The sequence below is a fragment of the Phaenicophaeus curvirostris genome, chromosome 6, assembly GCF_032191515.1.
Source record: "Phaenicophaeus curvirostris isolate KB17595 chromosome 6, BPBGC_Pcur_1.0, whole genome shotgun sequence".
Classification (NCBI taxonomy): domain Eukaryota; kingdom Metazoa; phylum Chordata; class Aves; order Cuculiformes; family Cuculidae; genus Phaenicophaeus; species Phaenicophaeus curvirostris.
Window position 1 is genome coordinate 34,613,523 of NC_091397.1, and position 23,236 is coordinate 34,636,758.

The 23,236-nt window shown below is 40.2% G+C and overlaps 1 protein-coding gene across 4 annotated transcripts in view; it reads right to left on the bottom strand.

The window, feature by feature from the left end:
- HECW1 (HECT, C2 and WW domain containing E3 ubiquitin protein ligase 1) overlaps window positions 1-23,236 on the bottom strand; it is a 277,673-nt gene that overhangs the window by 158,194 nt on the left and 96,243 nt on the right. For all 4 annotated transcript variants that reach the window (XM_069859743.1, XM_069859745.1, XM_069859742.1 and 1 more), the window contains one exon: window positions 13,987-14,094. In XM_069859743.1, the coding sequence (XP_069715844.1) occupies window positions 13,987-14,094 (108 nt within the window). The remainder of the gene's footprint in view (window positions 1-13,986; window positions 14,095-23,236) is intronic.

Consider the following 23,236-nt stretch of genomic DNA (forward strand, 5'->3'; position numbering starts at 1 on the left):
CCACTCAGAAGTCGCTGTCTTGGGGAACGCTGCTGGGAAGTTACAACATCCACAGTTTAAATTCCAATACACGTGCATCACCAATCTTATTTCTAACCCCAGCTACACCTCAAGCTTGCAACACAGCAGCAATGCACTTCATAACCAAAATCTATTTTGTTTCTCATGAAATAAATTATTTTCTTTAAAAAGAAATCGATTCCTGCTATCTTTTTGTGTTTTATTTATAAAAATTCTTTTTTCCCCTTCATATTTTAAAAAAAACAACCAAACTTACTTTTCATGTTCCCATTTTGGATCTCTCCATGAATGGAAATCATTATTGGACTTGTAAGGCCTCCCAGCCATGCAAGAGGAATGGGTCAGGAGAAAATGAAACTAAGAGGCACAGAGAAAGACTATCTTTGAAAATAAAATAAGACTTGTTCCACTTCTATATTTGAGACCTGACATGCGTTCACATTTAGATTATCATTACTGATTTTTTATTACATGAAAGGAAAAAAAAATCATGATCAGGTTACTCATACGTTGGAATAGGTTGCTCAACTCCATCCTTGAAGACTAGACAGAGCCTGGAGCAACCTGCTTTAAGCAGACCTGCCTTGAGCTAGCAGCTGGACCACATGACCCAAGATCATTGTTAATTGTATTCCTGTTTTTCTTATGGTGTGAAGGGGCCACTGAGAGTATGCAAGATTATCAGTATACACAGTCTAACTATGTAAAGCTGCCTTAAAATGGCTCAATAGTAAGAAGCAATCAGACCTGTAGCTCTTACTCTCAGGGATGATTCTAGAGCAACAAACGAGCTGTGACAGCTCATGTCAGGTAAGTAAGCACGTAACCTCCCCACACCTCTGCACTCTACCACCTCTGAAGTGAACAAGTACCTGCTGGGCACACAGGCTCTGCTCCCAGGGAAAAAGAAGGGTCTGGAATAAACACTTCTGTCTACTCTTAGAGGTCTCACTGTAGCAGCAGCTTTTGGTAAGGGTAACTTGGAAAAAAAATCCATCTTTTAGAGAGAGAACACATAATGAAATTAGCGTAGACAATTTAATGAAAGGGGAAGGACAGAAAGAAGCATCATTATGAAAATGCAATTAATAAACAATTACAGAAAAAATATGTATTTCAAGGTTGTTTTTTATTTATTCATTAAAAACTATAAGCACTAAGATATGGGAGGAAATTATACCTGCTACGAATGGGGTAAAGTGAATATCTAAATTATTAAAAGGATTAGAGAATAGCTTGGAAGTATAAAATACTATCCATCCAAGGCTCCCATGATCTTATTACCAATATCAAAGACCTTGCAGAAAGATGGTTCTGCTGAGCATAAGTGTTTGAATCCTGCAGAGAGACAGTAATTCATCCCTACTGACCTCCCACCTTCTAAGTAAGTCTATTCTGGATATAAATGGTGTTCATGACACGTGGGAGTCCTATAGCAATAAAGTCTGGACCAGGAGTAAGATGATGATAGAACTAGCTAGTTAGCAAGCAAAACCAATTATCAAAATGCTTCCCAAGTCACATGTGCACCTTTTCAGAAGCAGGATGAGTTACTACAGCACCACACCATAGATATAATTCTGCTTTCCTCACGGAAGGTCAGATAAGTTCGTCCGTCTAACAAAAGCACGAGAGACAGAGTGGCTGGCTGAACACAGAGGGTTACAACCAAATTTCTGTACCATATGAAAGGATTTATTCCCCTTTATACTGAGATCTTCCTGTGCCACATTGGACGTCTGAGAAGAGCCCTTCAGAAGCTTCACTACTGCAGAGAGGTACAAAAGAGCCTTTCTTTTAGAGGTGAAGTAAACTCACTGCCTTCATAAACTAAGAGAAATGTTATCTTTAATAGATAACTCCAAATTCTGTTTTGATTAATTACTTTCACGATATGCTTTAACAGGATTACAAAAAAAATCCATAAAGTCCTCCAAGATTAGAAATGGTAAATTATTGACACTGATCTGTAGGACCTTTAAACTAGTGATAGGCTTGGTCAATAAACTACCTGCTGAGTTTGCTCTCTCAGGTAAGCCCCTGATGTAACTGTAGCCTTTGCTTAGAGACCCATGTCTCTGGGGACCGTAACCCCTCCATCATCAGAAACCTTCAAGTTTGATGGTGCTGAGATCTGACACTCACAAGACAGTCTCCTGAATAATTTTACATCCATGAACTGAACTTATATCCTTCATTACAAAAACCCGAATGCAGTACCTTTTTATTTTTTTTGCATTTAATAAGAAAATAACTGAAATGAGGCTCAATGCCTTACCACTCATTTGGAGTAAATATGAGCTTTTGATGCACGTGCTGATAAACTTCCAATCACAGCTGCTTCCCATTTCCACTTCATTTGGCCTTGGGCCAAAGTCTGCACCTAGGCCCTCTGTACACAGTTGTACACAAAAGGTGTTGGATCTGAGGGACACAGGGGCTGCATGCAAGCAATTCTTTCCGAATACAGTGAGGACTAACTTGGCTTGCAGTAGCTTCAGAAGTATGCCCAATGGAAGTATCCAACTGGAAAGCATAGAGGACCCTGTGCAATGGAGCAAAGAGAAGACATCTATCTTCCAGGCCAATTCCACCAAATCCCTCTACAATACAATCAAAAAGAAACTTTCTAGAAGCATTTAACAGTGGCAAAGACTAACTGATTTGTGAGTCGAGGATGGCACTGTAATCTCTTACTGTCAATAGCAGAAAGATTCTCAATCATAAAACATCGCCTAAGTTTACTGTTCCATAAAAATAAATGATGTGAGTCCAGCACTGTTGTGCAGAATACTAACATTCAAAGTTCAAAGAAGCAAAACCAATAGGTATCTTTTCATGCATTTATCAAATGCTAGGTTAGATGAGAAAAATACAGTTACTAGCCACACTACCAGATTTCAAGAATTTCTTTTCATTTCCTCAAGTACATGATATGCGCTACAGTACCGTGAGTGATACCAAAGCTAAAGCAGAAAACACATCATATGCACAGGAGTTCTCAGTCTAAAGCAAGTACAATGTATCTGAGGATATTGCTGACGTGACTGGAAGAACAAAATGAACAGGTATATGAACCCACACTTACAAACTTTGGCACCTACAGTTAGATTTCTCCAGATCCAAAGTGAAGATGTACTATTCCACATAGCTTGGAAAGGGAAATTTGCCAACTTCTCCTTTATCTTAAGATCAAATGACCCTGAAAGAAGGCCAGTATCCCTCCAAAACAGTCACAATTTTCTCTGTGTCCTCCCAAATCTCCCAAGTTAGGAGAGTTAGTCAAATCGGGGACTAAGCAGATGTGTGCAAGAAAAAAAAGATACTGGAGATGAAGAAAACAATGTGATAAATGAAAGAGAACAGAACAGAAAAGGGCTGTGATTTTTTAATGGGTCTTTTTACCCGTGTTGTCAAGCATCTTCCCAAGGTCTGAAATTACAAGGTGTTGCATATCACAATGGAAGGCATATCTAGTGTATCAGGTACCACTTGGCACAAGCTTGCACCTGATCTAGGCAACTAACACCCTCACCAGTCTGCACTCTTCTGCCACTCTGGGACACAAGATGCCAAGCAAGCTGGTTTTGTGTCCAGAGCATTGAATTACCCAATAGCACTGGCACAACAGAGCCCTTCTGCCCCCATGCATGAAACAAGCCTAGCTGCAGGGGAATAACAAGTCTGGAACCAGTTGTGTCATTCTTATGGTTCAGCCAGTGAGATGACTCCACAAATCTTTGCTTTTCCTAGGCAGAAAGTCAGCCAGGCAAGAGTTGGGCTGTTGGTCTTGAACTGACAAGTTCTGGGAACGAAAACAATAAGCAGATCCAACATGCCCACAGATGGCTTATAAATAAAAAAAATGGAACAGAAGAGAGAAGAAAAGCACAGATTCCTTCAAAACCACCTTTACTCAGACTCATTTCAATTTCAATAAAATCATAACAGCCGTATACAAATCTCTCCTCTCTTTCCAGCAAAAGAGATTTCAGAAACTCTGTTGCTCAAAGAACAAAAAGGCACACTTATTTTCAGGGTACAACTTCTACATAATTTCCCATAGTGGAGACTGCAAAGAGACTAGAGGTGGCCTAAAATTACCTGATGAGATGCTAAGCTGGGAGCATGGTAACTGAAGTCTTATCTGCAGTTGTAACTGTACATAAATAAGTCACTACATCACTCTGTGCCTCTCTTTCCACCTCTCATTTTTTAATTTATCTATCCCTATGTCAGTTTTGAAGCCTAGCTCTCAAACATTTGCACTGAATTTCATACTTTCCAAAATCTCGTCTTAGCCCTTTAGATAGAAGGTATCTTAGTATCAGGTTGGTGAAAAAAATAATTGCCATTTTTAACTATCAACTTTAAAACAGTATATCGCAACTTGGAATAAAATTTATTAATCAAAATAAGATTAGAATTGGTGCATTTTTGCCAACAAGAAACAAGTCTACTTATTCTGACACCACTGAAATCTAGAGTCCTGGAACTGATGAACTCTTCAAAGGCATTTTGAGTTGCTACTTGCTTGTAGAAAACCTTCTCTTACAGGAAATTGTTGAGATGCTTAAAAATATGGTAATTGGTAAGAAAAAGGTCAGGTGAGTAAGCTGAGTGAAGTAGAGTTTTGTAGCGCAGTTCATATAGCTACTGCAGAGTCATTTACAGTCATACACTGTCATGGAGAATCAGTCCTTCTCAATTGACCAATGTGTGACATAAATGTTGCGGTTGTTGGTACATTTTGTTTATCTCCTGGCAATTCTCTGCTGTGATGGTTTCACTGGGATTCAAGAAGTTGTAGTGTATGATTCCACCTGCTGGCCACCAAACAGTGACCGTAATCTTCTTTAGATGTATCTTCTGTTTGGGGAAGTGTTTTGGTGCTTCATCTTGGTCCAGCCACTGCACAGAACACCATCAGTTGTCATACAGAATCCATTTTTCATCATATGCCACAATGTGATCAAGATATGGATCATTTTTGTTGTGCAAAAGAAGTGCAAAGCAGACTTTGCAATGACAACTTTTTAAATTTCCATTCAGCTCATGCAGTACCCATTTGTGGAGCTTTTTTCGTTTTCCAATTTGGTGCAAACATTGAATGATTGTTGAATGGTCAGTGTCTGGTTCTTCTGCAACCTCTTGAGTTGTTTTGCCTGGGTCCATTTCAATATCAGCCCTCAACTGGCTGTCGTCTATCAAAGAAGGACATCTACGAGCCTCTTCATCTTCAAGGCTCTCTCATTTCCATCACAAAATCTTTGTAATCAATGTCAAACTGTACATTCATTGATGATCCCCTAGCCTAATGCTTCATTGATATCGCTAGCAGTTTCTGCTGCTTTACATTCCCTTTTGAATTCATACAACAAAATAGCTTGAATCTTTTTTCCATTTTTAATTTGACAGCATAATATAAAAAAGAAAAAACAGTGAAAACAAAACTATTATCATAAATAAATAGAGTGAATTTCACATTTTAATATAGCATCCTACATGAACACAGTTAAATAAAGTTTAATGCAAAATAAGCAGTACAGTTTACATTGACAAAAATAGCAATTATTTTTGCACCAACCTAGTAGAAAAGATCTACTCTTTCCAGGAGACACTAGACACTACTGTAATTAAAAATAATAATAAAAACTTGAAAGCTAACAAACAAGAATAGATCTATGGGTTAACACCAAGTCCCAAATGCCCCAATATTCAGTGTAACTAGTACTAAAACTTTGGTTAACTGTTACTGCAACTTCTTGACCATTGCCTTTGGAATTCCAAGAAACCCAGCCTGTGATGCAGTGATATAACATCTATGCTTGTTTAGGGTTAAGTAGCCGAGACAAAAGACCAGGTAATCTGCGGTCTCTGTGGCTGAGAACTAGAGTTTAGTGAAGAAAGATTGGCTCTGACTTCAGCATGCCTAAGATCAGGCATTTTTTTCTCATAGAAAGTTTTCCAGTTCATCTTGAGAGCTTTCTGAAACTCTTACTGCCAACCTATCAGAGCTCTCAATTCAATCTCACCTTTGGGCATGTAGAGGTTTTGTCATTTCTTTCAGCACTGCCATGAACAGTGGAGAGCAGGTAGTGTGGGACCAGCCAGGCTGTCCCAGCATGGTGCCTCCAAGCATGCCTGCTGCAACACAAGCATCTGATTCCCTGCGCAGGAACAAATAAACAAACAGCTTTGATCTCCACAGTACAAACAAAATATGTCCAAGTGTCAAAACAAGTTGAGAAAAGGGAGAGAAAGACAGTGAAAAATCCAATTGGCACACAAGTCTCTCAGTTACACCACCACACTGCATCCATGCAGGAAGGTGAGAAATATCTAATGCCTTGTGTGGATTGACCTGTGTTTCCATTTATAATAGATTAGTGGCCACAATCCTGACACAGAACAACACTGTAAGACATAAACCAACAGGAAATACAACATCTGCAAAGATTAAAGTGCTGATCAAAGGATGCAAAGCAAAGGGTTCTTGAGGAAGCACAACCACCCTGAGCTGTTCATCCAGGCTCAGATGTGGTCCTCGTCACAAAGCTAGGCTCAGCTCAAACGTGAATAGTAAACAATTATAGGGATATTGAGCTGACCAAAACAAGAGGAGGAAGCGGTGTATATATGTAGGGTGGAAGGTAACGAAAAAGCATCAATAAGACTACTAAATGAGCTAGGAGATGAAGAAAAAGAACTTCAAAACCATGATATGTCTCTTCTTTGGGAGACAGGCAAGCAGTAGGTGCACCTTTTGGGGCACAAGTCTCTTTTATGGCTTCATATCTGGTTTTACTCTGACACTCAAGTCTTCACACTGTAGAAAATGCTTCGGTGCTGCTGCAGTTTTTGTCATCTGTGGATTTCTGAGGGTTAAAGTCATGCAACATATTCTAATTTGCTCAAAGGTATAACAGGATGGACTCCAGCAGCCTTATCTCTATTTCCCCCACCTCACGCACAATTTCTTAAAGTAGGGTGTGTGTGATTTCAGAGATGATGTGGTAATGAAAATGGACACAGGAAATTATTTTAGTGGGCTGGACTTGTCAACAATCTCTTCAGAAAAAAAAGGAAACACTGAAAATGCTCCAGCTTCATTAAAGCTGTTGCTGGTATGACCATACCTCATTTATTTGGAAACACTTAAAGTTACAACCCCCTTCAATTATTCATACTTTGAAAGCAGCCTTTATATTGGCTTCCTAAAGCAGCGTAAAAGATATATTTTCTGGAGAGCACCCCAGATGAAAGGTCTGATTGTTTGTCAGTGTTTGGGACATTTCTATACATATTTCATAAACTCACGCATATACGGCATGTACTGACTATGACCTAGGACATAAACCTTCTACCTGCAGATATACCAGGATCTCTCAGACCTCTGACTTCAGTTGCATGTTTATTTGGGTATTTTTACCATTATTTCCCTGCTAGTTCTCAAAGTCAATAGGAATAAATAGCCATAACTTCTGTTCTCTGCAACGCTTATCATCTGGGTTTGCTACTGATAAAAATGCAGCAGCAACAACAGTAACAAATTTACACAAACCACTGGTTCATATGCTTCTGCATAAAACTGCCATATGGATGACCAGTTCCACTTGGAAATGGTTTTCTTAGTTGCCAAACAGTAAAACAATCTACAAAAAGGCCAGCAGATAAACATGGGCCCCAGGTATTCAGCTATCTTCAGTGCAATTCTGAGTAGAGTCAAAACTTTTCTCAGGTTTTTAAGGATGTGATATTTCATACTATGCTTACAGGAAGATGCTGCATCACACCTCAGTGAAATGGTCTCTTGCACACTCTCTCTCTGTCCTGCTGTGTAAGCCCAAAAAAAGCGTGCCAGAAACTGCAAAAAACCAATCATGTTTACTTTCCTGGAAAACCCATTATAGGCTGGTCCTTTCACTGCAGTTGTTTCCAAGTCTCAACACAAAGTCTACATCCCTAGTGGCACGTAGCCTCTCTTCCCTCCTCCTTCCTCTCCCCAAACTCCCAGGGTGGATAGTTACTGTATAGCACCAGCTGTAATAAAAACCCAAATCACTAGACTTCTGCAGAAATGCAAAACTGGCCATAGTGCAATGTTGCTTCTGCAGCTGTTAAGGCTTTTTGTTTGCTGGGTATTAATAGAAGATGAGTTCTAGTCCGCCAGCATTCATGCTGTAATTTAGAAGCAATTCGCTCTCTGGCTCACACCAATTACATATCTGTCTGGCAACGTTATATTGCAAGTTTGTGATACGTAAAGTGAAAGGCATACACTTCTCTGGGAAAGATATGAGCCCTCTTCAAGGTGAAAAAGCAGACTCTTACAAAACAAACACAAACCTCAAATGGCCGTGGTATCTGAAAATATGTATGGGTATGTGTCAGAGAAACTTTCTTTGTTTTGAGAAGGATAGGGCTCACTAGATGGTCTTCAACCAGACTATTAGCAAATTCAAAAGCAACACGTATTTTGCCCAAATATATGCAAAGCACAGAAGGATATTCCAAAAAGCAAAAGCTGGTTTGCTTTGTCATTGGCCTACCAAACAAAAGGCACTTCCTTAACCTACCGAGATTTTTAAGTATACCTGAAAAAGTAGCCCTTAGACTGGACAACCCACAGAGAATACTGTAAGTATAGCTTAAACAACAGAGAAGCATCTGGATCTGCAGAATTTCAGTTTTATAAAAGTACAAGAAATGCATTTAACACAAAAAACAGTTCCAATTTCTTGCCATGCTTTCCTTTGTGTTCTCCACTCCTGACGAGACACTGTTAAGAATCTCTCCCAATATTGCCAGTTTCTTCTGCCCATAGAATCATAGAATAACCACGTTGGAAGAGACCCACCGGATCATTGAGTACAACCATAGTGGCAGCAGGTGCCACTGCTTTGGCCCAGTTTCTGCCTAGTCCTCCAGGCTGATGGATTTTGCCAGTAATTAGTGTTACAACTGTATCTGACAGAAGATTTCTCTCCCACCCTGAAGAAAATAACTTTCCCTTTGTCTTTACTTCCTTCTCTTCCAGGTCCCAGAGCACTGCATGCAAATTACTGTATATAGCAATTAGGTATCAGTTTTCTATTAAGAAACTAAATAGTGGGTTCATTTATAATGATGACGGGTTGCGTAGTTAGAGTGTCATATTTCATTTACTTGTTAATTTTCAAAAATGCAGGAAAAAAAGGATAACTAATTGGAGAACATTAAAGCCTTTGAATGAAATACTCCCAAACATATTATATATGCCTCTAGATTCATAATATAGAAAATTAGTAATAATTCTTTATTTACTTGACCTCATTCATAAAACTTTTTTTTTTATTAAAGGGAATTTCACCACTGCAAATCAGTCAGTATTTAACACCTTTGATTTTTCACGTTCCCTCATATAGCTCTCTAACCAAAGTTCAGGAATGTCTTTGTAAGCTCTTTGTGTCAAGTGGCTGGCTTGTGACAGTGTAATTTCCTTAAATGTTGTACAAAACCACCCCACGTAGAGTCTTAAAATTAAATGTTGGCAGAAGAAAAACTTGGACTTTTGAGGTTGGACAGATGAACCCTGTGGTCCCCCAGTAATAAGCTTATTTTACTTCACACAACATCACCACCAAAATGTTGAATAATTATAGATTACAAAAATTAATTAATTTTGTTAATTTAATTAATTTATTAAATTAACAAAAAGTCTGCATGGAGTGCCTTAGTTCTTGACAAATTTAAATTGTCTATGTAGGGCTGATTATTTATTTGGCCATACTGTGGTGTCCCCTTTCTCATACATGTGGTGTCCCCTTTTCCCTCAGTGCCAGGGAAAGTCATGGAGCAGGTGATCTTGAGTGCTATCATGAAGCACATGCAAGAGAACTGGGTGATCAGGCCCAGTCAACATGGGTTCACAAAAGGCAGGTCTTGCCAAACTAACCTGATTGCCTTCTATGACAAAGTGACTCGGCTGCTGGATGAGGGAAAGGCTGTGGATGTGGTCTTCCTGGACTTCAGCAAAGCCTTTGACACAGTTTCTCACAGCATTCTGCTTGAGAAACTGTCAGCCTCTGGCCTGGACAGGCGCACACTCTCCTGGGTGGAAAACCGTTTGGATGGCCGGGCCCAGAGAGTGGTGGTAAATGGTGTGAAATCCAGCTGGAGGCCAGTGACAAGTGGGGTTCCCCAGGGCTCGGTGCTGGGTCCAGCCCTGTTCAATGTCTTCATCAATGATCTGGATGAAGGCATCGAGTGCACCCTTAGCAAGTTTGCGGACGACACTAAGCTGGGTGGAAGTGTCGATCTGCTGGAGGGTAGGGAGGCTCTGCAAAGGGATCTGAACAGGCTGGACCGCTGGGCAGAGTCCAATGGCATGAGGTTTAACAAGGCCAAATGCCAGGTCCTGCACTTGGGGCACAACAACCCTGTGCAGTGCTACAGACTAGGAGAAGTCTGTCTAGAAAGCTGCCTGGAGGAGAGGGACCTGGGTGTGTTGGTTGACAACCGACTGAATATGAGCCAGCAGTGTGCCCAGGTGGCCAAGAAGGCCAATGGCATCTTGGCTTGTATCAGAAACGGCGTGACCAGCAGGTCCAGGGAGGTTGTTCTCCCTCTGCACTCGGCACTGGTGAGACCGCTCCTTGAATACTGTGTTCAGTTCTGGGCCCCTCACCACAAGAAGGATGTTGAGGCTCTGTAACGAGTCCAGAGAAGGGCAACAAAGCTGGTGAAGGGGCTGGAGAACAGGCCTTATGAGGAGCGGCTGAGAGAGCTGGGGTTGTTTAGCCTGGAGAAGAGGAGGCTGAGGGGTGACCTCATTGCTCTCTACAACTACCTGAAAGGCCGTTGTAGAGAGGAGGGTGCTGGCCTCTTCCAAGTGACAGGGGACAGAACAAGAGGGAATGGCCTCAAGCTCCGCCAGGGGAGGTTTAGGCTAGATGTTAGGAAAAAATTTTTCACAGAAAGGGTCATTGGGCACTGGAACAGGCTGCCCAGGGAGGTGGTTGATTCACCTTCCCTGGAGGTGTTTAAGGCACGGGTGGATGAGGTGCTGAGGGATATGGTTTAGTGTTTGATGGGAATGGTTGGACTTGATGATCTGGTGGGTCTCTTCCAACCTGGTTATTCTGTGATTCTGTGATTCTGTGATTCATGGTTCCTGCCAGCCCTGATAGGCCAAACACTGCAGTGTATACTGTACAGTGTATACTGAAGCACTGCATGGTTGATAAATTGCCAATATTGACTCGTATGATGAACAGATACCAAGGTACAGATAGTTATGGGAAAAGCAAAAGCAGTAATTAAGGGTTACCTTCACAAGTGAGACACTCTGTTTTATAGAGAACTAATGCTATAATCAGCAAGACGCCAACTGATAGCAAGTTAGGGGAAGCATAACATAACCCATAGAGAAACAATACGGAAACCTTGAATATAAATTATCATGCCTTAGCTACCTACTGTATGCCTTGACAGATGCCAAACAAAAAGGCTACCTATCTCAAGAAGTGCCTGAGCTACAGATTAACAGAAGCTAAATATACTCCAACTGGAAGACTCACTAACACTTACTTATCCTTATGCCTTCCTCAAGTCTACTCTACTGGTTAGTTTCAGAGACAGAACATTAGGTCAGGTTAACTTTGGACCAATACCACAATTCTTCTAACATGCTACCACTGAACATCCCCTTGCCATCAAGTTCTGTAGTGAACAGCAGGAAAAAGAAAACAAATTTCTTAGGTGAGTTTGAATTTGATGACAAGTATCTTTCTGATTCCTTCAAATGTCACCACATTGTGTGCTATGTAACGTAAAGAGAAGTTCTGATCTCTGTTCAAAAAATAAAAGTCTCAAAGAAGATGGTTTACACTGTACTCTTAAGATACATGAGGTTTTCAGACACTGCAGTTTTTAACATAACATTTACATAGCTTTGCAGTTGATTCCTTTCATATAAAATTCTCAACAACAAGAAGGAACCTTCAGAAATCTACATACATCAACATTTTTCACTGTTTTAACATCCCATTTCAGTAGTCAAGCAGCTCTAAGACTATCCCTATGTGCCGTTATTTACTACTGCCTACTTCATATTCTCTTATTTTAATTCTGGACAGGGCGATGACTTGTCCATGATCAGTGTACTGGTACATAATCTCAGGGCAGATTCACAACCTAATGATAGCAATTACCAAGAGACAGCAACTCATCAAGCATGGGATGCCCAACTACAGTGTAGAATGACTTAGTTTTAAGCATCAGTGAACAATAGTTATGCTAAGTTGTGTTTTCTTACAGTAGGGCAAGTGAAGAATGTACATGCAGTCAATTAGCAACAGCTATTATGTCTCAGGTAATGGGGACAACTTACTAAGCTCACATAATTCATCGTGCAGTTGAGCCTCTAATGAAATGTGGCCCACCTGAAGAGGCTTTCTCCTAAGCATTTCTCACATTGCCTCTTTCTTTTCTGTTGTGGATTAGGCAGGAAAACTAGTGGCAGCCCAGTTTCACTTCCACCCTTGCTCAATAAATCAGGATAATAAGGCCTCCTCAAAAGCGAGTTCTGGGATATTACATCTCCTCCCCATGCTTCTTTAACAGTTAAAAGAAAGCATAATCAGTCTCATGGATTAGTAACCACAGCTCAAAGAAGCAGCTGTAAATTAGAGCCTTGCTCTAAATGTTAGATCCTGTAACGTATTTCTGCCCCAAAACCAGAATAATTAAAATCAACATTCTTATACATTAAACAATTTCCCATAAATGTATTTTTCAAAACACAGGATATAAGCATCCTGTTTCACATCCCAGACACCCCACAGACATTTCAGCAGCTCCCTTATTCTTTAGAGCAACTTTCTCAATTTAACTTAGACTAGAAATTATAGACCATCAGCAATTCTTCCTACTGCAAAGCGATAATAACCTGATTCTAGGCCTGAGTACCTGTAAAATCTCTGCACGTAGTGTCCTTGCTGATATCAGATGCTTACAGTCAGAGATTAATCTAATCAAGTATAATTCAAATCCTTTCCAAAGCCTTTACAATCTAGGTTATATCAAAGATTCCCTTGATTGCTCTCAAATTCAGGCAATCTTAAACAGATATAACTGTCTGCCATGAAATTCATATATATATAGATCTCAGTCCAGTGTTTTAAGTACCCTATTTCTGTTCTCCAAAGAAATGCATATGGTTTCTTTGGGGAAATAAAGAGGCCATAAATCCCATTCACACTGGGAAGTGTCAACTCTTTGAAAAGAGGAACGACTTGAATGGTCAGGTTCACTTTAGTCAGCGATGTGAGCCAACTGAGCCACGAAATGTTGTTAACCTGCTGTACAAGATACACGCTACTTCGCAGAAGCAAATTCAGTGTTTCTGTATTTTTATTGCTAAGCAGGTAGAAAAGAGTTACACTGCATTGCATCAGATGCCCTGGGTAATATATGAATACAATTAATTTGAAATCAGTGTACTTTGATAGAAGTATAGACACATAGCTGCAGCAATCTAGACAATGATCATAAATAGATTTTTATACCTCTGAATCCACCCATATCCCACGAAAGCTGGACACAGCCTGAAGTTTTCCAACTAAAAGTCAGTGGGAATCCTCCTGGAGTGAGATTATGTACCTGAGCTCTTCTTTTTCTTAATATCATATTCAAGTTAATGTAGATCATTGCTAATGATATTGTTCAAAAAATGGCAAATAGATTAAATACTTATTTATAATTATATTAAAAATACTGTGTAAATAAGCCAACATTCACAAAGTCTATTTGCTTGTATAAATGTTTCAGTTCCTCTCAATACAGCCTAAGTTTTTGATAACACTTTTGGCCTTTCCTAAAAGACATATATGGCACAAAAATATTGTAAAGAACAACTTCAGTAGTTCAAGTATCTTTGTCAATGGCTAAATTATACTATAGCTGGACTAGAAAAATACTTACGTTCCACAAAGTAAGAGCTAGCATCAATCTTCCAGATAATCTGACCACGATGAGAGCCATTCACACCACGGTTCTTGTAGTCCAAAAAGTTTTCAGACAAGACCTCATCTACAAACAAAGAAAATGCCCTTGTCAATTGCCTGTTAAAATAACACACATAGTAGAGAGTCAGGCTAAAAATACGCCTTTGGCTTGACAGAACATACTAGAGCTGCTAGACAGCTTGGAACCACATGTTGAGAAATTAGCTTTTTCAGTCATTTGTATTTCTTTAAAAAGCAGTTCTTCTTAAAATCACAGGTTTTCTTGAAATGTAATTTTTAAAAGGTATATTCCTACAAAATCCTCAAAATTGAAAACATTTAGCTTAGCATGGATGGATCCCTACCTAATTAGAAATTATCTACCAGTAAGAGAGAACAGTAGCAAAAAATTATCCCCACCCCACACCAACTCTTCCTTTCAAGCCCACAGAAAACAGTTCTGTGCAGGCTGCTGTACTACACTCATTTCTATCACAACAGATGCAGTTATTTCTTCCAGCATACAGCAAAGGACATTTATTCCTGAAGAATCTCCCTCACTGTGTGCCTTCACAGCTCTCAGCCTCCAAAATGGAGTGACTGGCAACTAAACACTGCCCCCTCGCAGGGTTTCACGACATTTAGCAGCTGTCAGACTACCAAGCTGATCTTCAAAGGAGTCAAGGACTAACCTATAAAAATGAATAATCTCTAAAAAGTTTCTGAAAGCCAAGGCTGAGGCAGCATCCACCCTGCACACACAGGGCTACATACAATGAAAAAAGAGGTGGGCAGTGAGCGTGAGGAGTGGCCTTCTGGTTGCCCATGAGAATAAACTTTTAGTCTGCTTCTAAGTTTCATTTTAGACTACTTCAATGAGCTCATTTCCACATCAATCTGCAAGCCTTATACAGCATATGTGGGAGCAAACACATCTCAGCCTCCAATCAAGGGCCCAGTGTTTGACCCTTGTTTATTCAACAGCTTAAAAACCAGCCAGTGAAACCGTGCCACAGCCTGAGGGACATGCTCACTGACTTACAAGCTTAGGCCAGGCTTTCAAGCAAACATAAATGCACATGTTGCAGCCAGGCCAGGCTGGCGGTTATGGGTTTGATCATCAATAAAAAGAAACAGCTTGTCAAAAATAAAATAGACATATGGAGACATTTACAGACTGTCAGAGGGGTGCGGGGCTCATGGGCAGTGGCCTGTGGAAGCCCAGAATGGCTACGAATTCAAGCAGCTAAAGTAGCAACACAGTTTGGGCGTGGCCATGGCCTCATCACTCTGGATGCAGAGGCGTGAAATGGATTTTGCTCCCATGCCTTGTCAAAGCACTTAAGTAATAGAAAAGCCATGTCCTCTGCCTGCAGAGACCAGCCAGCAGCCTCCTGGATATTCCCCCTTGGCAATAAGGCCGGTTTTAATTTTAATAAAGATTTGTAAAATGCAATTTAACCAACTCAGCTTTGGTAAGGAAACAATCCTAGGTGGGTGCTGAGACTTGGTTCTGAAGACAATTACATTAATTACTAGTGACCTTAAAAGCTGAGGGAAAATGTGAACCACTCAATCTAAGATTAAAATACATCAATTGTAAACACTGTGAAGTAATTGTTTCATTATTACATCATAAAATAAGAATAAGAAAATGAAGAATAAAATGAAGAATTATAAACACTGTGAAGTGCTTTCTTCATTATCACATAATAAAACAAGAAAATGAAGAATAAAATGAAGGATTGTAAACAATGTGAAGTACTGCAGAGTGGAAGAGGCAGCCCAAAAGATGAAGCCAAGAAACTCAGACTAAAACATACATATAAGAATGTTAAACAAAGTAGATTTTTAAATTGAAGGAAACTACACTTTCAATGAAAGAATAAAGCATCAAGCAGATGTCAGTGTTGTCCTGCTGGTTTTACATAGTTGTGCTCTCAAAGGAGGAAGGTAAGTGGGCTACCAGCACTGAACTCTTTGGTGCCACTCTCTTGAGGGATTTACTACAGAAATCCTTTTAAAGAAGTCATTGATGATTGCAACATATCATTGTAAATGACAATGCTATCTACAATATGCTCTCCCTTTGCTGACTTGTTAATTGTCAGTAATTATTTCACTGGCTGTGTTTCATGCTTTGTCAAAATCTTTTAGCACATTCACATACATCTCTCCAGTAACTCTTCAATAGTAAAATCCTCTGTTATGATTTCTGTTCTTCCTCTATACTTTACAGCTTGTTTTGTCTTCTTTTTAATACCAAATTATATATTAAAAAGGACAGATAACCACACACTGTTGCTCTCAGAGTTTTAGATTACTAATGACTACCTTGGGTAAAAGGCCGTCCTAGATTCAGTTTATTCATAATTACCCACATTATACTGTGGAAGTAAGAAGACTTAACTATTTACAAGGAGATCTAAACCTATGAAGTGTCCCTTCTGCTTTGAAAGGGATTTTCAAAGCTCCCCTCTGACAGGCTGTAAAGTTTTATACTTAAAGTTGAATATATGCTGAAACTTTGCACTGAGCTGGAGCCTGAGAACCCAGACTGTTTCCCTGTCCTGACAGGGCAGAGAACCCATCCCTCAGCTCAGGCATGCTGCTCTCTGGCTTCATGACTTGTCACGTTTATTTGTCATATTTAGTCTCTGTAAGCTGCTGGAGATGCTCCAAGGCCTGCCACGTTACTAAGATGTATGGGTAATTACTGCTTCTCAAGATACATCGTTTATAAAATACCATGCCTACTTTAGGAAGATCAGCTAAGCTAGACTGAATGGCCTTGCTTAGGAAATCACAGACATTTTATGCCAGAGTTTAGTGGCACAAGAGATCCCAGAATCAGACGCAAAATGCTATGTTTGTGCGTAGTGTCTGTGGGGGCCAGTTGGCACTTCCACTGCATCCACTATTTTCTGCTTCCCACAGCTGACAGAAAGGCAGCATGAACTCTGCGTCACATAATCTCTACAATGTGCCCATACCCAATGCCAATCACATTCCTACTGTGAGCTGAGCCCTTTCCACATTTTTGTCCAAAATGAGCAGGAAGCCTGGAATAAAACAGGCTCAGAAAAAGGACTACTCCATCTGCATTGTCATGGCAGAAGCTGACTGAAGGGAAAGCAAGTCAGTCTACAGTTACAGCTGGGACCACAGGAAAGCTGGGACTAATCGCTCCCTCTGAATAGCATCTGCACCCTGCCTCCTGCCACAGAGGTGAGATACCAGGGTGTACGGGAAAGACAGTGTACAGAGCAAAAATTCATAGAGTCATAGAATGTCCTAAGTTGGAAGGGATCCACAAAGATCACCTAGTCCAACTCCTATCCCTGCATAGGACAAAGCCAACATTCACACCATATGTCTGAGGGCATTGTCCAAATGCTTTTTGAATGTTGTCAGGCTTAGTACCACAACTGCTTCCCTGGGGAGCCTGTTCCTGTGCTTCACCCTCTGGGTGAAGCCCTTTCTGTCTCTTTTGAAAAGCTAGGTACTTCCCTATCTACAAAGAAATAAAACTTCTAGTCTAGTAGAAATTTACATTAGCTGGGATTTTTAAGCCAAATTTTAGCTTGAGATAAATACATGCAGGTCCAAAAGGAAAACTTTTCTCCTTCAGTTTTTGAAGATATGTATTTCTGAAAGGTGAAAAATAAGAAAGAATTATTCCTTGGCAAGTTAAAAATGGCAGTAGTTGAAACCGGTCAAGAGGTTGGAATGTATGAATGTGCCCTATCGACCTGTTTTAGTTAGCAGGTGATACTATTCCAGGCAAGCTACTCCCTGAGCATGGACATTATGTATGTAGCATGCTGACAAAGAAAATTGTGCATATGAAATACACAGCCTATTAGTGCACAAAATATACCTGCATATGCGTGTACATGTATTTACCAACACGCAGGAGATATGTAAGTGAACAGCCAATACAGTACGTTAAAGAGAAAGGAAAACAAATTTTATTTCATCTTTCTACTGAGAATTCCTATAACAAAGGAACTGACCTTAAAAACATGTTGCATCTCAATTCCTGAAGGTAAATGGTGAAATGCTTCATTTCACCTCCACAGAGAATGAAAAGCAGAGTTAATGCTGCTCCCTTTTATGTATTTCAGCCAGCAGCTAATGGCTTTTGACATTTTTCCAATGAACCATTGTAATGCATCTCCCCCCCTCCATCTTTGAAACACGATTAACCTTTAAACTAGCTCTCTGCTTAGCTGGCAGTCCACTGGGTAGCCCAAGTTTACTTGGTCAAAAAGCAAACACTTTGCAATTGCTCTCAGATATGCAGCTTTGTTTCCCTGGATGGCAAACAGGTAACTAATTAAGGGAAATGACAAGTAAGGCAGTATTTTGGGATGTGCTGTCCTTTGGGTATCATCTGGTCCTGGAGCTGGAGACAGATAATGAGGGAAGCTGAGATAGGGAGACAGCAAACATTGCTCTCTGGGGCACAGAGAGGTGCCAGCTGCCTCTTGCTGGTGAAAAGGAAGGCGGCTGCAGACCTGCAGAGCTGCACAGGGACAGGAGCAGCAGCAGTCAGACCTCCCACATCTTGCATGGTCCCTGGAGGAAATGGAGGTGGGGATGCACAAGCAGGCGCCAGGCAGCCGGGGCCTGAGCAGCAGCCAGCAGGACCAAGGCACACATGATGCAAACGTTAGCAAGTGCTCTGGGAACCAGCAGCAATTCCGATGGACTGCTTGTCCTCACCAAACCAGATACCTCCAAGCACAGCCTTTTTCTGCTAAAAATATTCCCCGCCATCACTCCCATGCTAGGCAATCCCAATATACTTCACAAGCACTATATGTAGAGAGAGATAAAGAACAACAGCCACCGAAGAGAGCTGTCTTTCAGATTAAAGATAGTAGCAAATTGACAAAAAACATGCTGTTCTTCAGAGGAATTAAGGAAAATGTTGATAAAGGACACCCCTCCAAAAGACCTGTAAAAAACGTAATGGGCACTTCAAGCACTGTTAGCAGCTTACATTAAACAGACAAGACTTCAGTATTTGAAAGCTTGCATGAAATTCCCACAGAGGATAGAACAGGTAGTTGCACCAGGGGAGGTTTAGATGGCATATTAGGAAAAATTTCTTTACCAAAAGCGTAGTGAAGCATTGAAACAGGCAGCCCAGGGAAGTGGTGGAGACACCATGCCTGGAGGTGTTCAAAATATGTGTAGACATGGCACTTTGGGACATGTTTAGTAGGTACAGTGGTGTTGTGCTGATGACTGGACTTGATGATCTTAGTAGTTTTTTCCAGCCTTAATGATTCTATGATAGGCAATACGTCTTCCTCAGAAGGTCTGGTGGAGTTCAAACTATAAATAGCTGAGTGACCCTTTCAATTCATTTGGTTTTAATTAAGGGGAGGGAAATGAAAAACCTACCCCTTCTCAAGCAGTATTTTGCTGATAAGTATCATCAGCCTATCTTTCTGTGTTCTCCAAGAATAACCACTACAAACTTCAGAATAATGTGGGCTACCTTCAAAGAAGCAAATCATTGACATGAGACAGGAACACAAGGTCAGACAGGTGCCTAAACTTGGTATGCTATTCCAGTCTCTTAACCATCACCAATTTCATTTAGACTTACATATTATAACCTTTGCTTTCTATCAACTTAATGCAATTATTGTGTAAAAACAGAAGGCACATTTCATGGCTTAGTCCTTTATGAATAAGAAATGCTGTCCTGCTGAAATTACAAAAGGACTTACAACCTTTAGCTGAATAAATTTGCTTTAGCATGAAATTTAAAAATGCTTCTGGTCAATAAGTGTGTGTAAACAATAATGACAAAAGAAAATATTTAGCAAAACACTTTTAAATATAGCATTCTGTGCAAAGAGGCCAAGATCTGGTTGATTGGTTTTGCAGTTTCCATAGCAAACTGCAGGAAAGTTACACTGAAAAGCATAGAATATCAATAAAATTACATTATTTTGGAAAATGATGTAAGTGTAAGCCATGGATAAGCTTCCTATTTCTGATGTTTCTTCTCTTAGCATCCAATTTATCGCTCATAGGACAACACAAACTGACGACAACAGCCCCTACAATTGACAAACACAGATCTCAGTGACTTGTATCATGCCATGCCAGTATTTCCTTTTGTGACCCCTTATCACTGCAAAGCCAAACCCTGGGAAACCATACTTGTGTTGCAGAATACAAGTGATCAGCATTCTACAGAAGAAGAGCTATTAATGAGAAATGTGTGCAGAAAAGTGATACTATTTTCTTATTTACAAAGATACAACAGTAAAAAAATCATAAATAATGGCTGTCATTATAGCAGTCAATACTAACATTTCCACTGACTTCAATAACTACATATCCAGCTCTAACATGGATTGAAACTTCACTGTTAATTGATTTGCCAATTTCTGCTGCAGACAATGAATATACTGCAATTTACAGTTAGTAACTCTCCTTCCATAGCTTGTTAGGGACTAGAGTTCTGGAAAACAAAGGTGCCGAAAGCTCAGTCATTGACTTAAGAGCTATACATGTGCTTTGTTTCAAGTACATGAATGGTTCCATTTTAATCCCGCAAAAATTAACTCCCTACCCAGTTAAAGAAAACTAAATTGGGCAGGAGAAAATGTGAACAATAAATGGAGAATAGCAGTGAGAGGAAGACATGACAACAGAAAGACCAAAGGAAAGTAGGGAGATAAAAGAACATACACTGTAATAAACCAGGAATAATGTTGGTAAAGTTGCAACAATTCTTGGTCACTGAGAGCAAGAAATATCATCCCAAGTCCAAACTGCTCCAGGCATACAGAAAGGCAGCCATGGTAGGTTTAATATCTGTACCGCCTAATCTGCAACAGAAAGATTTACACATAAAATCCAAAGGACACCTCTCATCCACTCTCCAAAACAAGAAGTTGCAACTTTCAGCAAAACACTTATGCCTTTGAATATCTGACTTACTTTCAGAGCCACCTATGGCATTATCCTTTACCATTTCAGCAGCTTCTGAATTACAGTTGGGAGATATCATTCTGATCTTTCATGACACTGATAAGGAAAGGAATGCAAATCTGCCAAATACAGAGACCCTATTAAAAACTTGGCCTGATATGCTTATGGGTTTTCAGAAGGCTCTAGACAAACTGTGGATCTAGTCCTTTCTCACTGTCCCAACCTTCTTGTGCTTCATCTAACCACACTGAGTCTGAGCTCTGTTGCTTGAGGGACTTCTCTCTTCTTCCCTGCAATGGTGGAGCCTCCAGCTAAAAGTGGAGCTGATGGAAACAGGCCCTATTCTTTCACGGTATCCTGAGGTGTTCCACTTCTCTTCAATAATCCACAAGTCTTTTGCTGAAAAGGTGGACAGAGTGAGGAAAATGAAGATACATAACAGCAGATGTTAGGTTACAGTAGGATGCACATCTGTCTAGTAATATTACTGTCATTTGGTTCCGCATACCCTTAAATTACAATACTACCACAGTACCCAAACAGTTCTCATTGCTACTTCAGCTATACCTGCCCCAGCTACAGACTTCTGCTTTAAAGCTCCTGCACTTCCAGATTTGCCAGATTGCCCAGAGAAGTCATGGAAGCCCTATCCCTGGAGGTGTTCAAGCCGAGGCTGGATGAGGCTTTGAGCAACTAGATATAGCTGAAAGTGTCCCAGCCCATGGCAGGGGGATTGGAACAGAGTGATCTTTAAGGTCCTTTGCAGCCCAAATTGTTTAATGACTCTATGATTTATTATCACTACTACAGCAGATGGACCGCATCTGGGTTTTAGTACAGCAACAGCTATGCATTGCACAAACTTCTCTGCAATTAATGACATCCAGCTTGCATGCAGAAATGAAGATGAGAGGGAGGAATTCAAACAAAGATGACCACGACTGCCTCAGTGCATACCAAAAAACTGAAGATATACAACATGTGGTGAGGTACAACATGAGAGTTTCATTTGGTTCGTTTTTAATACAATAACAGTTCCAAAGTTCTCACAGTCAGTGGAAATCTCCCCCTTGATTACAGTGCAATTTGGAAAATAAAGATTAGGAGAACGCAGTGCATCCATGAAATTTGCTAGAAGATATTAAAATAAGAGATGCTGCAGGCCCAAGGCGGTATAAAGACATGATATAAAGGGACATAGGAAGATTTGAAATGTGAACAAGGATGACACTTGTCCAGGTTAACAATGTTCATTAATAAAGGGGAAATAATTTGCAGTATTTGAAAAATGGGCTTAGAGCAATGTTGAAAGACGTAACAGCAGAGAGCAAATTAGATGGAAGTTTGTGATCAGATACATCAGCAAAAAGCCCCCATAAAAGTCAGATGTGTGCACTGAAGCACCACAGTGCAAAGAATCTCTTGAGAATCTGGAGTGATTTTATCTGAAAAACGGTATCCAACTGTAAGCTTATTACAAAGTGGAAGACCTTCAGTGAAGGAAAAATGTCTTCAGGGCTGGAGAGATCAATGAATCAGAAAAAGATTACACAAGCTATTATAAATGCATACACAATCATTATAGGAGTTGTGAAGGGCAGCATGGGAATATTCAAATATTATGAACAATGCGTTTAAGCTTTATAAACACTAAGCAGTGAGAATGACTTAGTTTGGTTTAGAAATCTAACAGAAGAAAAACATATGCTGAACCTTCAAAATCTACATAGCTAGCTTGACAACCTCTACAGAACAAATCTTTCTGCTTTAAGCCTTATCCTGCCAATATTTTTATGTTTGTGCTGTTCACTGTTTATGCTATGGTTGGTTCTACCCAGTCAACGTTCTGAACATGCTGCATGGATTATGCTGCCTTTGCAGGACTGAGGCCAAAACATGGCTCTTGGTGCACCAGTATCCCCCAATGGACTGATTTCTTCAGAAATGCTTTAGGGGGTCATGTTTACTTCATTATCATTTGGCTTCATTATCATTTGGGGCTATAGAGCAATACAGGCCCTCCTCGCACAGCAGAGAAGCAGCTTCATCCACCAGCATAAGGATGCTGGAAATCACTGGGAAGGCATGAGGCTGTCTGGATTATTTCCCTCTCCTTGATATTCAGGATGACAGTTGAAGTGGAAAACTCCTTTCCACCCTTTCACCCAGAAGGAGGTTCATAATACCATAGCTGTTACTTTATCAAGAAATACTAGAGGAAAATTTTGGCACACAGTAAATACCTCTACCACATATTAATGGTA